At 38.6% G+C, this 17203-nt stretch overlaps 1 protein-coding gene across 1 annotated transcript in view; it reads left to right on the top strand.

The window, feature by feature from the left end:
• The window catches only part of Ppcs (phosphopantothenoylcysteine synthetase), a 118236-nt gene extending 109089 nt beyond the window's left edge, over positions 1–9147 (top strand). The window contains exon 9 of the mRNA XM_090389375.1: positions 9050–9147. Within this exon, the coding sequence (XP_090245501.1) occupies positions 9050–9147 (98 nt within the window). The remainder of the gene's footprint in view (positions 1–9049) is intronic.
• Positions 9148–17203: the final 8056 nt, after the last annotated feature.

The following is a 17203-nucleotide window of genomic DNA, read 5'->3' as shown; positions in this document are numbered from 1 at the left end:
ATAAAATTATTATTTATCATGTACATTTCAATATTCAACAAATTTAAACTTTAAAAAAATAAAAAAATTTCGTACATTAAAATAAGCAATTTAATAATCTATAATCTTATTAAATTGGTTAAATTACAAATTTTGTTCTTTTTGCCTTTATGTTTGCAAATTCACTAATGAGTTCTTAAAGGTCCATTTTGGCAGCTTTTGTGTGTTTAATAGCTGGTATAATAAGATCATTTATAGGGTTAGCCCTGTAAAATTCTATTTGTAGTCTTGCATTGTTTTTTAATTTACTGAATGACTTCTCAGCACTAACCACTGTTACAGGAAACGTAATAACGTATGATGGCTCTCCATAGATGTAGATGTGCTAACGTAGATGGGCAGGAGCAGCAGTGCGTAGCACACGCTTCTTGATTAGACCAGGGTTTGAGCCCGTGACCACCAAATATGGAGGATGCGGAAAGGTCAGGGAATGACCACCGCATATCCCTGGAGCAATATGGCCTTAGTTGCTAATGCTCCTAAAAACCAAATAACAAACCCTATTATACAGGGTGGCCTCGAAATCGACATTTAATATTTATCAAGGGAATGGTTTCATTAAAATATGTGGAGAAAGTCTACACTTAGTTCAAAGTAGGAGCAATGGATTTTGAGTTAGAGCATAGTATTTTGCATATAATAGTAAATTTATGAAAAGCATTATGAAATAATGCTTTTTCATAAATTTATGAAAACGTAAAAAAACGTTTCTTTACAGAAATGTTTTTATTTTAATTATTACTAATTATTAGTAATAACAATAAATCCAGAAAATAAATGCCCATTGATTCAAATTTAGTTATGAATTGATGAGCACTCAGAAACACAACAAACCTTGTACAGCAGGAGTAAATGAATTTTATTAGTACTGAAATCAACTGAAGCATGATCAAAAGAAATATCACAAAAGATGTTCAAAATGAGTGACGTGTGACATGAGACAGGCTTCAACACGGTGTGAGAAGGAATCCTGTACATGTGCGAATAAGCGGTATAGGACAAAACCCCTCCCTGGGACAAAACCTCCTCAATTAAAGCACAAAGTAGAACAAAAGCCCCCATTTTTTTCTATTTTCAGACTTTTAATTTAAATTTTAATTTTAATAATGGAGTAATCCTAAAAATTATAATCTTTGATCAAATAGAGTGAACCAACAATCTTTGTTGGTTCACTCTATTTGATCACTGTTTTGTCTACTTGAGTAATCCTCCAAAAGTGACCTGACACACTAAAGTCACCATTTAGTGATCATATGACCCTAACCTCAGGTCATTTCTAGAGAGAGTGTCAGCATTTAATTATTTCGCACGTATGTTTTTATTCCTCCAAAGTGTATGGGCTCTATATGTGAGTTCCACACCAAATTGCAGACATCCTCCAAAATTGTCAGCATTTAATTATAAGAGGTACTTTCAATTGTTATATCAATGGGATTAACAAACCCATATAATTGTCTAACCTTATATCTTACCAGCCTGCTGGGGATTAAATCAGAATTAGCCTCGGATCATTGCTGGAGAGGGCAAGTCAGGTGTGTATATAAGGCTGCTAGATCTAACCTGTTAGTGTCTGTGGGAATATATTGTTGTAAGTATTGTAGTGTTTATAAAGGTTATATGCTCTAAGTGACCTGAAAAATTGGTCTACCTTCAACCACCATGGAGATCATCAAGAACAATGCACAAAACCTTGGCGCCTCCATAGCCAGGTGGGAAGGAGCAGCAGTGCGTAGCACATGCTTCTTGATTAGACCGGGGTTCGAGCCCATCACCACCAAATACGGAGGATGCGGAAAGGTCAGGGAATGACCACCGCATATTCTGGAGCAATATGGCCTTAGTTGCTAATGCTCCTAAAAAAAAAAACCAAATAACAAAATAGCACAAAACCTTATCTGCAAAAAAGATCTAAACCTCCCAAACTTCCCCCCTCCCCATTCGTTTCACAAATATACTTGGCCTCAGTTCTAATCTCAATGATGTCCATTTCCATTTAGTCTGCCTAACCCCGTGTACTTTTCCTGACAGAATCTCAGTTATCAGCTGATTCAACCACTTCTCATCTCAGTTGTCCGAATTATTCACTGTATGATTCCTTTCACTTCAAAGGTGCTACTTGTGCTTATGTCCGTTCTGATATTCCCTATCAAAGATTTAGTAATTTGGAACGTCCTCTTTTCGATCTTCTCTGGCTTAAAATCTCTCTACCACATTCTGTCAAATTCATCTATTGTCTCTATTGTTCTTCCAACTCCACTAACAAATATCTTTCATCTCAGCCTCCAACCTATGCACAGTACTAAGTACTATAGGTTGTAATACCTCTTGTGTTTGGGGTTTTCATAATTCTAAATTGTATGCAGAAAGCTACTTATACACCAAGAAGAGCTCAAACAGTACTCGAATACGTTGGCAATGTTCTTAGAGGAATGCAACTTTTTTGCAAAGGTTGTGCTGATACAGATTCAGAGGTGAAGCAACTACTTTCTGTGACTGAATGCAGCCATGACCCAGATCCTAACAAGGTTAAACCAGCTGAAGTAAAGAATGTCATAAAGACAGCTGCTTTGACCAACAGAGTCAGACCTGCACATATCGTTGCAGATACCATATGTTAACAACCAACTGAAGTCCATTGTGCCATTGGTTGGCTTGACACTTTGAAACGTAATGTTTGACCTTTATAGAAAGGAGCATTGCCAAAGGAACCCAACATCCTTATGGGAATTGGAGCACATCGGTGGTGAATGGAAGAAAACTACAGGGGCACCAGAATACCTGAATTTCCTCATTTATGACAATGGACTCGACAGAGGGAATTATAGTGTTTGCAACCAACCAGGCACTTGAACATTTAGCCAGAAGTACAACATGATTTATGGATGGGACTTTTGCAACAGCTCCAAGTCTGTTCTAGCAATTATACACTGGTGTTCAAAGAAAGTGCATCACCCCTTAAAATTCTAATTGTCATCCGAATATCGTAAGTATATGAAATATTTTTTACAGATTGCATCAGATAAGATTAACATGCATAGGTGATGACATAATATTGCATGGGCTGTTACTTTCAGCTATATAAGCACGCTCTGCAAGAGTTGCAGTCATTCCTTCCCTGTGTAAGAATGCCGAGTTATGTGCAGTTGACGCCACGAAGAAAGAGTACTATTGTTGCTTTACATGAGAAAGGATGTTCTTCCCGTCATATTGCTTATCGAGTGTCTTGTAATCATTGGTATTTATTACTTAAAGCGGTCCCAGACAACCAATGGCAACCCCGCTGTCAGTTACACATAATTTAGCAGTACTCTTATATACTCCCTCTCCTGTTCGCCCAAGTACAGGGAGGGAAAAAACCTGCCATGACCAAAAAAAATTGATATGAACAAATTGAAAAATAAATATACATATAATTAAATTTCAGACAGTCCAGACTTCATTGGAAAGATCTGCATCTGTTCACAGTCTATTGGAAAGCCAGCAGTGTCTTGTAATCAGTCAACAGTGAGTAGATTTCTTTCCAAACTCAAGAATACTGGTTCTGCTGATAGGGAAAAAGGAACCGGACACAAATGAGTCTACGCCAAAACAGGACCACGTTTTGAAGCACGTATACCTTAAAAACCGTAACGCTTCTTCGTCTAAGCCGAAAAGAGAATGGGAAGAACATACAGAAGTGGTAGCAAGTGCAGTAACAGTCAGAATATGCCTCTTCAAAAATGGGACTCGTAGTCCCAAGAAGAAGCTCCTCCTCACACAAAAAATGAAAAAAACTCAATTAATTTGGTGTAAGGAGCATGTCAAATGGATCCCTGAGTAGTGGAAGTCAGTTATTTTCTCGGATGAGAAGAAATTCAACCTGCATGGCTCTGATGGGATACAAAACGATTCGCCGTAGACGTGAAGAATAGCAACCCGACTATATGGTGTCTACAGTGAAATTCCCTACCAGCCAAATGATATGGGGGTGCATTTCGTATCGCGGAGTAGGTCACCTGCAGTTTATAAAAGGTTCCGTAAATGCCAATTGATACCTGGCTATATTGGAAGGCAAATTGCTGCCAGCCATTAGAGACCATTTCATCTGCCAAGTAACTTCATTTTCAGGACGACTCTGCTCCTTGTCATCAGGCGAAAAGTGCAAGTAGGCACTTTTGTAGTTACTTTAGCTTCATTTCTGCATTAGAGGTTTGACAGTAATGTGTTTTCATTTGTTACAGGTGAAAAAATAGTTTGAACAATGGTCCATTACAACTGTTAGTTGGCCAGGAAACAGCCCGGACCCGAATCCTATAGGGAACTGTTGGCATCGTGTGGAATCTGCAGTTGCCAGAAAGAAATCAAAGACCCTTCGTGAACTTCAGGAAGCCATAATTTGTGTCTGTAACCACGAACTATCAGTTGATTATCTTCAGAAATTGATCTCGTCAATGCCTCGACGGTGTGCTGCTGTCATCAGGGCCAGAGGCGGTTCAACTAAATATTACTTTGCACCTGGTGAACTTTTCATTTGGCACTTAATGATAAAATGAAGCAGATTGATGGCTTCTGATAACATTTCAGCCATAATTGTCGTGTTTACCAAAACTGTTGTATAAAGGTTGCAAATGCTCATTTTGGAATATTTTGAAAGCATCTGTCAAATATTACTTAGCTTTGCCTTAACTCTTAAAAAATATCTTTTGTTTATATTTCTATTTGTGATGCTAGTCATTAATGTAACAAACCATCCTGAAAAATGGTTAGAAATGTGAAATTCCTAGGCGATGCACTTTCTTTGAACACCAGTATACATCATCTGGGCTCCTCTTGGGCAACGTGTGTACGCATTTCTGTCTGCAAAGTTTCAATCAACCTATGAAGGTCTCCTCCGGGCAATCTTGGATAAATGTGATCATCTGGGATTCAATATAGATCCCATCACTGTGATGACCGATTTTGAATGTGCAATGATCAATGCTATTTCTGCAGTCCTGGGACCACGTGTTATCTCTTTGCTGTTTCTACCATCTGACCCAAAGTACATGGAGAAAGGTGCAAAGTTTAGGACTGACTGCTGCGTACAAGAGTTATGATCGAATGAAATATTTTTGTGGAACGTTGGATGGACTGTCTTTTCTACCTATAAACAAAGTGGTCAATGGGATGGATCAGCTGATGGAGAATACACCTTATGTTGAAGGACTGTAAGGCCTAGTGGACTATTTCCGTAGCGCCTATGTGTTAGGCACTTGTCGTCACATCCAGCCACCAGCTGTTCCTGATGGATTACTTCCTCCAATACATATGAGAGCAATCCTCCTGTTTCCACCACAGTTATGGGATGTCCATCAGGCAACCATTGATGAGGAGGATCGCACCAACAACCTATGCCAGAGTTGGAATTTTGCTTTCCATGGGGCATGTGGAATTTTGCTTGTTGGGCATGGCCACCCAACCATCTGGAAGGCCATTTAAAGTACTGTATTAGAAAGGATTAGGCTCTTATGTCAACAGCCCTGATTAAGGATTCTCGAGGTAAGCCTCCAAGAAAACGAGTCAAATGTGCCACAAAGGAGTAGCAACAGCATTTGAAGAACCTATGTCTGGACTGTGTGAACGAGAGAAAGACCTTGGAGTAATTTCGGAATTGCATAGGTCACATAAAAGGACGTAGTTCCTTTTATAATGTTCATTTTAATGATTGTGTAAATAATTTTGTTCTCCTCTAAAACAGTAAGCTATAAATTTATAATGACAGTGATGGCATAAGCCTACAATAAGGAAGGCATTATAAGTGTTGAAACTTATAATGTCTTCCTTATTGTAGGCTTATGATATAATGAATGTAATATTTTACATCTCAGAGAAGTATTCATAAACTACAAATAATAAGAATGAAAATTTCGTATTATTATTATTAATTCCAGGGGGGTTTTGTCCCACATTGCACTTTAATTGAGGGGGTTTGTCCCGGGGTTTTTGTTCTTGGGGGGTTTTGTCCAGACCCAGCAAGTAGTACTGCGTTGTTTTTAATAGCAGCAGCAGCAGCACCTTAGTGGATGCGATTCAACAAAATCATCTCAGTTGTTAACTTCTGTGCTGTAAACAGTTTCATGTTACCCCACACATAAAACGGGTTAGGGTAAAAAAAAAATAAATAAATAAAAACTATTATATTAGGGTCACCTAGAAGGTCACTTTATCTACGCATGTGTAGGTCCTCTGGTCGATTTGTTTGCTTTGCTGGACGAAAAACTCCAGTTTTTCCAGTGGGAAACCCTTCTATCTTACGCCTGAGACCGACTAACTCAGCCACAGAGTGAAAAAAGCCCATAAAAGTTCATCACGTCACCAACGGGATGCGAAACCGGGCCTTTTACACCCGGTGTGGGGAGGACGGTGGCGATACCACTGTGCTAATCGTGAAGACAACGGGTTAAGGTCAGGAGAATGTGGCGGCCAAGAAATGGGACGTTCGCGACCATTCCGGTGATTCCGTTAACGACCATTTAAGAACATTCTTATGTATCGTCCAAAATATAGAGGCGCTTCATCATGCTCAAACCACACGTTGGCACATACACTTAAAGGAATATCTTCCTGGAGTATTGGCAATATCCTCTGCAAAAACTAAGTAATGATCAGCGTTTAGGCAGGTAAGGAATTCGTGATTAATAAAGTTATCTCCTACAATGCCGGCCCACATATTGACGCTAAACCCCACTTGGAAACGGAATTGCCGAATGGTGTGAGGATTTTCCACTGACCATGTATGGAGATTGCACATGCTGAATATCCCATCTCCTGTGAACGCTGCTTCGTCAGTCTACAGGATATTGACAAGAAAGTCAGGGCTGTTGTTGATGCAATTATCCATAAATAGAACTGCTCACGCCCAACTGAATCTCCTGCTTGCAGTGCCTGAACTCTGCATATGATATTCGTATAGTTCGTGATTGCGTTTACCGACAGCATGATAAATCCCAAAATTAAAATAATTCCAAATAGTCCTGGACGATGGAATCATGCACCTGTTCTGCTTGTAGAATATGATGGCTGCCGGCCTCGGTCATGATGCCTTTCACTCTACCCCATTTCTTCAGGGTGTCGCCTTGTTGAAAAACGACACTGATATTCGGTGGCTGCAGCGCTAGCATTTCCTTCCCATACACCATACAAAAAGTTAATGTCCGCGTATTCTCCTAACGTTAATGCCCTTCTACACTTTATGCATGAAATGAAGTTACAATACCACCGCAGCAATTCGTTCGTTGCGGCCTTACATTTTCATCACCCATTTTATAAAAAATACAGTATGACAGTTTGCGTAATATTTGGTGTAACAGTCTGATTTGCACACCCCACTTCGTGATGTCCAAAAAATACTAGCTGAAATTGAAGAGGGAAATGACGTCACGAATTTGTTTAACTCTTAACTCAAAATCTGTTGCTCCTATTTCGAACTCATTGTAGACTTTTCTTCTTGTATTTTAATGGACCATTCCTTTAATAAATATCGACGTCGATTTCAAGAACACTCTGTAATGGCTCTAACCAATGTTATACAGAGATCTCTGTATACAATTGGAACTATTAAAGAAGATTCTGATCTTTATCCACAGCCAGAAGATCTCTTTTGTTTAATATTATTATTCTTTTTTTACCTAAGTAGCTACACCTCTTGGTTTAGTAATGCACACAAGATTCATGATCGGCCTCTGTATGCCCTAAGAAGACGTTTCCATGCATGTGCCGTCGAAAGGAGCACCAAAAAGACATTCAGCTAAAGGGCGAGGAATCCAACGAGTACACACTTTTGGGATGTGCAGCTCCCAAAAGTGTGTACTCGTTGATTAATATTATTATTCTTTTTTTACCTAAGTAGCTACACCTCTTGGTTTAGTAATGCACACAAGATTCATGATTGGCCTCTGTGTGCCCTAAGAAGACGTTTCCATGCACGTGCCGTCGAAAGGAGCACCAAAAAGACATTCAGCTAAAGGGCGAGGAATCCAACAAGTACACACTTTTGGGATGTGCAGCTCCCAAAAGTGTGTACTTGTTGGTTTGCTGCATACTATCATTAGATAGTATGCAGCGAATCAACACTAATCTTGCATGCCGTGGCAATTTCTTCAATAGTAATAGGACGGTTTCCTTGTCTGCTTCCATTGCCTCTATAACCTTTGGTGTCACAACACCAAAGATTAGGGTAACTTGCCCTGGCTGAGGAGAACCTCCCTAACATTTTAAATCTCCCTCGTGGAAAGCGGGTGATAATTATGTACACGGGACGATGATTATATAGACTGTGCTACATGGTGATGCTATTTGTGAAAATAGGAGGTTCTTATTCTGTAATCGAACCACCGCTTTGGGCCTATATAGTGCTGTGGTGCAAATTAGTTTCTTAGAAACAATGTCTCGCTACAGTAGCGCATTCAGTATGTGAAATTGTACAATCTGGAAGTAAAATACCCCAGAAAACATAACCCCTAGCGAATTCCATGAACTGTTGTTTTCGTGTAATAAAGATTAAGAGAGAACAACAGTAGCTAGTTGGTTGGTATATTCTTTTATGGCACAAGGATTACTAAGGCCAAATTGTGCATATTTCTATGTTGTATTCCAAGGTTGAACAATAATGTATATTTGTATAAGCCAGTGATCTCCTATATATGTTTCTGTTTCTTGTATTCTCTATATCTTGTGAATTCCTCTGACAGTGTGGTCATCCCAGAGTATAAACAGCAAATTTATTCTTTTATATATACTGTATATATGAATTAACAATAAATGTATTGGGTACTTTCTAATCCTAAGCTCATGCCTTTAATTGAAGTTGGGGATTTTAATACTCGGCGTAATATAAGTTGACCTTAAATTTTTAGATGATTTTTCAGTGCTTCAAAGGTCGATTTATACGCCGGAATATGCTGTAATTCTGGCGAATTTTCATAATGTCATTATGGTGAAAACTTGCGACCCATATCAAAATCTATGCTATGAAATGTTTATTCTGTTGTAGCGAAGCCACTTAAATGGTGGAACCGTCATAAAGAGGACTTTAAAAAGGATCTCATCTCAACTTTTCCAGTAATATTTAATTTTCCTGGTACTAGATGAAACAACAGAAAGAAGTGAAAAGTGAAGATCCGTTTTTAAATTCTTGTTGATTTATTATTGCTTTGTGAGATATATATATATATAGGGAATTCCTCGTTTCGTGAATTTTCCCACTTGTCTGTCATTGTGCACACCAGTCTAGAACAGTTTGGATCGGATCATATTGCTGTTAAATCAGTTTCATTTGTGCATTTATTGAAAATTTCTCAAAATTTCATTGCAACCTTAATGTTAATTTCAATTATTTAAATATTTTCAAGAATAATTTTTAAAAAAAGCTAAAAAATATCTCCAGCTGTTTTGATGCACTTCTTACTTTTATTAATTAAATTATTATAAATTTTCTAATTAAATTTACGTAAAGCAAGAATTTGGCGAAAGTGCCAACAAAGAAGCTTTTAATAATAGTCATGGATAGTTTGATCGCTTTAGTATTATTATTATTAGCAACATGGTGCAAGGAAGCCTGAGGCTTATGTTATACTAGCCAAAAAAAAAAAAAAAAAAAATTCCCTCGTTACCCTGAGAGAGATAGAGAGAATCAAAAGTAGAAGGGAATCACCAAGAAGGGGAAGAATGATGATATCCTGCTCAGGACCTTGGGTGTGCCAAGCCCATACTCATCACATGCCAGCCCCTGGAGTTAATATGCAATTTCCCCTTTACAAAGTGAAAGAAAAGCAAACAAAATAATCAAAAAGTGAGGCCGCAGTATCTGAGTCTTTGCAGAAATAAATTGGTGAATTTTTTGTTTATTTGTTGCTCAAATTACTTGAAGTTTATACTAAGGAGAAAAACAGTTGCTGATTCGAGAGCACAGATTATGCGGGAGAGCGCAAGACGTATGAGGAGTGGGGGGTATTCAGTCACCAATTGTTTTTCTATATAGTTATTTTATACTTTTTTAAAAGTAATAAATATGATCTTATATAAATACATGAGTTAAACTGACATGTCCGTAATTACTTGACTCACTTTGATCCTCCTTTGTGAATTGGGGTCACATTTGCCCTTTCTCCAGTCGATGGATACCTCCTCTAAGTCTAAGGAAGCTCTCATAATTATAGCTGCGTTTGCTTACTTTCTTTGTTGCATCCTTTAATATAACTGGATAGATCTCATCCACCCCAGGTGTTTTTCTTATGTTTATCTTCAACAATTTCTCCTCCACTTTACTCTCAGTTATTACAAAATCATCTAGCTCACTTTTTTTTTTTTTTTTTTTATTTGATAGTTGTTGGCGCATCGGCTTCTGTGGCCATAATGCACCTCCCAAGGTTTCTGCAGTACTTTGATCCAAGCCCGAGGTGGGATTCGAACCCGCGACCTTTGGGTTGCTAGGTAGGCACTTTACCCACCCGGCTAGCCCAGTCGGCCCTCTAGCTCACTACCAGCATTTAATACACCTCTGGCAATCCCCTCCCTCACGTGTAAATGTATATGCAAAATACTCATTTAGTTTGTTAGCTACCTGATCAGGATCATCAACAGCTGAATCTTCAATATCAAGCAAACCAATGTGATTCATCCCCTTTCTCCTAGAGTTTACATAAGTAAAGAACTCTTTGCTGTTTTTCTTTGCGTCTTAAAACGATGCCACCTTAAAAATTTTCTGTTTATACAGAAATGGCTGTGTATTATGATGCTAAGCACTTTATATACATAGTCTAAATTTGTTCGCAGCTTGAGGCTCTAGCCCTAAATGCGCCTTAGTCTAAATACATCATACACCATCAGGCATCTCTCATATTGTGGAGTTATACTTCATAACTGTTTTTGCCATCATTGCATCACTTGGGTACCTACCCACTCACTGACGAAGGGCCAAATAGCCCTGAAACAGTGCTGTCTGGGTGGTGGTACCTATCTGAGAATAAGTAACACTAGTCTTCTCCTTAGGTGAAGCGTTACTTATTCGAAGTAGTGCAATATCATGGCAACTCGTTGTGAAGGTATTCACAATATGAGATATAACCTAAAACGATGCCACCTTAAAAATTTTCTGTTTATACAGAAATGGCTGTGTATTATGATGCTAAGCACTTTATATACATAGTCTAAATTTGTTCGCAGCTTGAGGCTCTAGCCCTAAATGCGCCTTGGTGCCAAATGATTTAAAATGGTTCCAAATGCCATTTCGAATTTGGACGGCTTTTTTCATAAAGTCTTAAACAAGAGGTGTCAAACCCATTTGGGCCACGGGCTATTTCCCCATTTAGTGTACCTCACGTGGATCGTACACGACCTGCAAACCAAGATATCAGACCACTTGGAAAGCCAGAACATAATGGCCGAACAGCAGAAAGGGTGGAAGCGGCTGAGCAAAAGATGCAAAAGATGAAATTAACCATAGATGCCGCAATTATGGAGCAAGCCTACAAGAAGCACCGCAACCTATGCACGGCCTACATCGATTACTGCAAAGCTATCGACTCCGTATCTCATAGCTGGCTAATAGAGACCCTAAAGATCTACAGGGTCAATCCGATAGTGACAAACTTCCTAGGAGCAAATGGAATATCACTATTAAGATCGAAAACATCATAACCAGGCCAATTCCCATCAGCAGAGAGAAATCTTTCAGGGAGATGCCCTGAGCCCATTGGGGTTCTGTCTAGCACTTAATCTGCTATCCACCACGCTAATTAGTAGCAAGTACGGATATAACCTCAAAGAAAGAAGGAAGAACCTGTACACCCTCACCCATCTGATGTACATGGATGACATCAAGCTCTACGCGGGAACCGAGAAGCACCTCCAGCAACTGCTCCAGATCACCGAAGAATTCAATTCAGCAATGGTATTAGGATGGAATTTGGTCTAGACAAATGCAAGACCCACGGATTGCACCAGGGAAAATGAGTCAACCGAAACTACTAGCTGCAGACTAGTAAAGAGATCGAAGCCATGATAGAGGTAGAGGCCTACAAATACTTGGGGATGTTGCAGAATCAGCAGTTACAGCACAAGGAAATTAAGGCCTGCCTGACCGAAAAATACCATCAGAGACTCAGAAGCCTGCTGAAAGCAAAGCTGAATGGAGGGAACACAGTTAGAGCCATAAACATCTATGCAGTCGCAGTGTTAACGTACTCCTTCGGGGTCATAAATTGGACTAACAGCGAGTTGGAGGATATCATGAGAAAGAGAAGGACAATGATGACCAAGAGCCGCCAACACTACCGGAAATCTGCAGTGGAGAGACTGACAATTGCCCGGAAAGAAGGAGGAAGGGGCCTGATAGACCTCATTGAGCAACAGAAGACAGCGATAATTAACCTGAAGGATTACTTCCAGAAACACAGCAGCACTCCACCAGGCTATAAGGAAGATAGACAAGCAGTATACCCCACTCAACCTAAGCGAGGAGTTCCCCCCAGCCAGGAGGCACAAACGAAGCTAGAAAGATGGGCAGAGAAGACACTCCATGGCAGATACTACAATGATCTCCATGTGTCAATACCTTTCCAAGAAATTCTGAATGATCAGTTGGTAACTATAAACTCTTAGGCTACCTATATACAAAGCTGTAGTCAAAATATTTGGGTGTAGATCTCCACCCCCACATCTTTAGTCATGTAATATTTTTGTGAACAGATTTAGGGACACTGCTCTGCACCATATTGTTTGCAGCAACAGTGTTCATTGCTTTCTTGCAAAGGCGCCTCCGTAGCCAGGTGGGAAGGAGCAGCAGTGCGTAGCACACGCTTCTTGTTTAGACCGGGGTTCAAGCCCGTCACCACCAAATACGGAGGATGCGGAAGGTCAGGGAATGACCACCGCATATTCGGAGCAATATGGCCTTAGTTGCTAATGCTCCTAAAAACCAAATAAACAAACAAACAAACAAGCTTTCTTGCAACAGTGAACTAATAAATTTTGCAATTTCCAAAGCTTTTGATTTTTATTAAAAATGGTGTTTGTTTGTCCTTATTTTATTTGAAAATTGTTTTAGGAAAGCAGTTAGAAGAGTGGAAAAATTGACACTTTTATGAAAGAGTTTTTTTATTAATTTATTAATTTTTTTTTAACTACTGTAACTATGAATAAGCCAATTTATTTTTTTAAAATAGCCCACATATTAATGACTGAAAAATTTAATTTTGGGGCATTCACCATATAAGTGGTATATGTTTCTGATTGGTAGTGTATGAAAATGAGTGTGTACAACTTAAAAGAGTATGGGCTTGGCACACCCAGGGTCCTGAGCTGGATATCACCATTCTTCTCTTTCTTGGTGACTCCTTTATTTCTGACACTCTCTCTCTCTCTCTCTCTCTCTCTCTCTCTCTCTCTCTCTCTCTCTCTCTCTCTCAGGGTAACTTGAATTTTTTTTGGCTGGTGCAGTATAAGCCTTGGGCTTCCTTGCACCGTATAGCTGATAATAATAATAATAATAATAATAATAAAAGCAGACCAAAGTTTTGTACTGATGGGGGAAGGCAAAATTTATTGAGAAATACAGAAACATATGCAGGCTATAAGTATTTTAAGATTAACTCTCACACTCCAACACATGTTTAGCGATTTCTGCTGGTGGGGTAAGCAGTTTTCAATTTTTTAGAATTTATTTTATATGAGTAAAAATAATTTTAAACATATGACAAACAAACTTGTGAACTTATCCATAAAAATGTAATTTCGGAATTCTTTTGTATTTTTTTCCAAACTTGTTAAGAAGTGGATGCAACCCCACAAATAAATTAGAAAACCTTATTTAATGAAAGCCAATGTGTGCAACTGAAAGGTAATTTATGAGATAATTTGTGAAAATCTTAGACTATCTTTTGGGTTTTGTTGTGTAGGAATAAATATTCCTTAACTTATGTGGAAGCTCATTACACAAAGTGAATAGTAGATCTTGAACACTTCCTCTGCTTCCAGTATTACCTTGAATTATTACTCACAAATCCTAATATAATTTCACAAGTAATAGCAACTGCATCAATGTCACAAATTTTCCATTGAATTTGCTCATAGATGTGTAATATAAGCCGTATATCAAATGGTCAACACTGATGGAATCCATACTGGTGATCACTGGTCAGATGGAAGGTTTCTAGATAGTTTTAGGAGTTGGCGGTTAATTGATTTCCCCTTACTTTAGAAAGAGTAGAAGTAAGGACACTACTGACACTATGCTGCTGCAACAGGATCTGGAAAGGTTAGCAGATGGGCTGAGAGGTGGCAAATGAAGTTTAACATTGACAAATGTAAAGTACTACACATGGGAAACAGCAACCCCAGAGCAACGTATCAACTCTGTGGTACTACACTGACAGTGGTGGAGAATGAAAGGGACTTGGGGGTGGTTGTGCAGGCAGATATGAAGTTCTCTGAGCAGTGCAGACGGGCTGCAAGAGTAGCTCATGGAGTATTATTGTCAATGATATACAGGAATTTTTCCAGCAGGGATAAGGAGGTGATTATTCCATTGTATAAGGCAATGGTCAGGCCACACCTAGAGTACTGTATACAGGTCTGGAGGCCTCATTTCAAGAAGGATGTAGAGCTGCTGGAATGAGTACAGAGAAGGGCAACAAGATTAGTGAATGGAACAAAGGGGGCAAAGAATGTTCTTGAATAGATTCACCATGAACGGTCGCTTGCCAGCGACCGTTCATGGTGAATCTATTCAAGAACATTCTTTGCTGCTTTCCTTTCCCCACATTGTGAAGAAAGGCTTAAGTTTTGCAAATTACAGTGTCTGGGGACTAGGCACCAGCGAGGTGATCTGATAGAGGTGTATAAAGCCTTGAATGGTTTAAGCATGCTCAATGCTGATGGGATTCTTCCTCTAGCTCAGAAAAATCACCTGAGAGGGCATAAATTCAAATTGAGGAAAGACAGATGTAGGATAGACGTGCGGAAATTTGCCTTTAGCCAGCGGGTGGTTGGTTGGTGGAACAGACTTCCATCCCTTGTGGTGGAGGTTGATAGCCTAAATAAGTTTAAGGCTCAGCTGGACAGGTATTTTGAACGAACAGAGGGGTGAAGTGGAAGTGGGTTTTTTTTTTTTTTTGGCTGATGCTGCATAAGCTTGCTTTCTTGCATCAAATGCCTCTACTAATGCTAAGTGCAATGGCACGATGATTTAATTAATTTCCAAGCAGAAGGAAAAACATCAGTGGAATAAGAAAGTGTAAAAAGGTGATGACACAAAACAGGAGTAAGCTGAGGAGTACAGGTTTTGAGAACAAGTGGAGAATTAACTTTAGGACTTGGTGCTCATCTTGGCATCAAGACTGCTCAAATTCTTCTAACATCCTTTTGATGGAAGACCACAGGAGTCATTGAGTGGATTTAACTGGGAATGGTAGGAGGTAGTTTACTAAGATCGTCAATAAAAGAGAAGCAAAGTAGTATATTAGCAGGTCAGCTTTGTTTTTTTCATTCAGAGGTGGAAATAGAATCATTTTGACAGAAGTAGGAATAGAGTGGGCAAACATTGCAGCCATTACTTTTGGAAAGAGACCAGACAGCTCAACCATCATTTAGTCAAGAAGCAAGGTTTTGACTCTTAGCCTGTTTAAATCTAAGCTGGATTGGTTAATAACTGCTTTACAATTGTTGTGAGGTTTGATGTAGGCAGAAAATGTATCTGGAGATTTCTAAACAAGCCAATTGCAATATGTAACATTCTTATCTTGAACAGCCTTACCTCATTTATTGGAAAACAAGGTTTGGATAAAGGATGAGGTTTTAAGGATGTGTGAAATAAAGGATTTCATTCCTACAGGAATAATTTCAATGACATGATCTCAGCAAACATTGACATCATATGATTTAAAACAGTAATTCAACCAAGGAAAAGTAGAATAGAAATTTTGGAGTTCATCCCATTTTGATTATTGTAATACCAAATCACAGGAGGCTGAGAATGGTCATGAGAGAAAGACTCCTTAGGAGAGGAGACCATCACCAAGTTGTGACCTTAATTGTTCAGAGGACCACTCTCCTCAACCATGTACTTGGATGGGAGTTTGTGAGTAAAAGATTAAGTGTTGGCTGTTTCATTATGGTTGTCTTGTATTCTGGTAGGTAAATGAACAATCTGAGCGAAAGTATTTTTAATTTCAAAAACCTCGGCCTCGGAAACAGCTGGCCCGTGTGAATAGGAAGCCAGCTGGAATTATGAACATTAAAATTACCTTGCTGTTAGGAAAGTTGACCTGTAGAAGTCGAGCTTCAACGAAAGGTAGTCAGTTCCACGTGATTAGCGGAGTTTGGAGAATATTATGTAATTTTATTATCTATCAATTAATTTGGAGGATAATAGAATAACAGATGAATTTGACAGAATGGGGTAAAGATTTTAAGCCAGAGAAAATCTTTAAAAACAGGAGATTCTAAATTACTAAGTCTTATCAGGAAATATCAGAATGAATATATGCACACAAGTATACCACCTTTGAAGTGAAAGGAATTGTACAGCAAATAATTAGGACAACTTAATGGGCAGTTGGTGAATTAACTGCAAATTGGGATTCCCTATCAAATGAATAACGAAAGAAACAAGTAAATTATAATCAGGACAAAAAACACTTTGCACAACAGTTAAATATAAAAGTAATGGGAACTACTTTCTGTATCAAATTCTTCCACTTGTCAGCCAGTACACCAATTTCAAAGATGCAATTTTTTTTTTTATGGAACACTGATAATGAAACTAATGCGTTAAAGCATAATGATGGGGAGAAATGTAAACAGTTTTTCACTCCTAAAACTTATCAAATCAAACTTTGTGTATATTTAGGAAGACAGAAAAAAAAAAAAAAATTCAGATTTTTGTCATTAATTAACAATTAATTTGCAACAGATACTTTTAGAGGGTGCATGGCAGGTTCTGTGCAAATGCTGCTGAGTTAAGCAAATGGCAGTTTTCCACATACTCCCATCTTATGATTAAAGAGGCAGTCCTTGAAATGAAAAAAATTAATTTTGCATAAACTAGTAATAATGATAACCTAGTTACACATAACAGTATAATAATAATGGGAAGAAATTCTTCATAGATTGTTGGTTTATTTAATGCGGAGCCAACCCCATTAAGCTT

Source organism: Mastigoproctus giganteus, unplaced genomic scaffold, assembly GCF_048544385.1.
Source record: "Mastigoproctus giganteus isolate SK-2022 unplaced genomic scaffold, ASM4854438v1 scaffold_15, whole genome shotgun sequence".
Taxonomy (NCBI): Eukaryota; Metazoa; Arthropoda; class Arachnida; order Uropygi; family Thelyphonidae; genus Mastigoproctus; species Mastigoproctus giganteus.
Note: the sequence above shows the minus strand (reverse complement) of the source record. Positions and strands in the feature narration are given on the sequence as shown.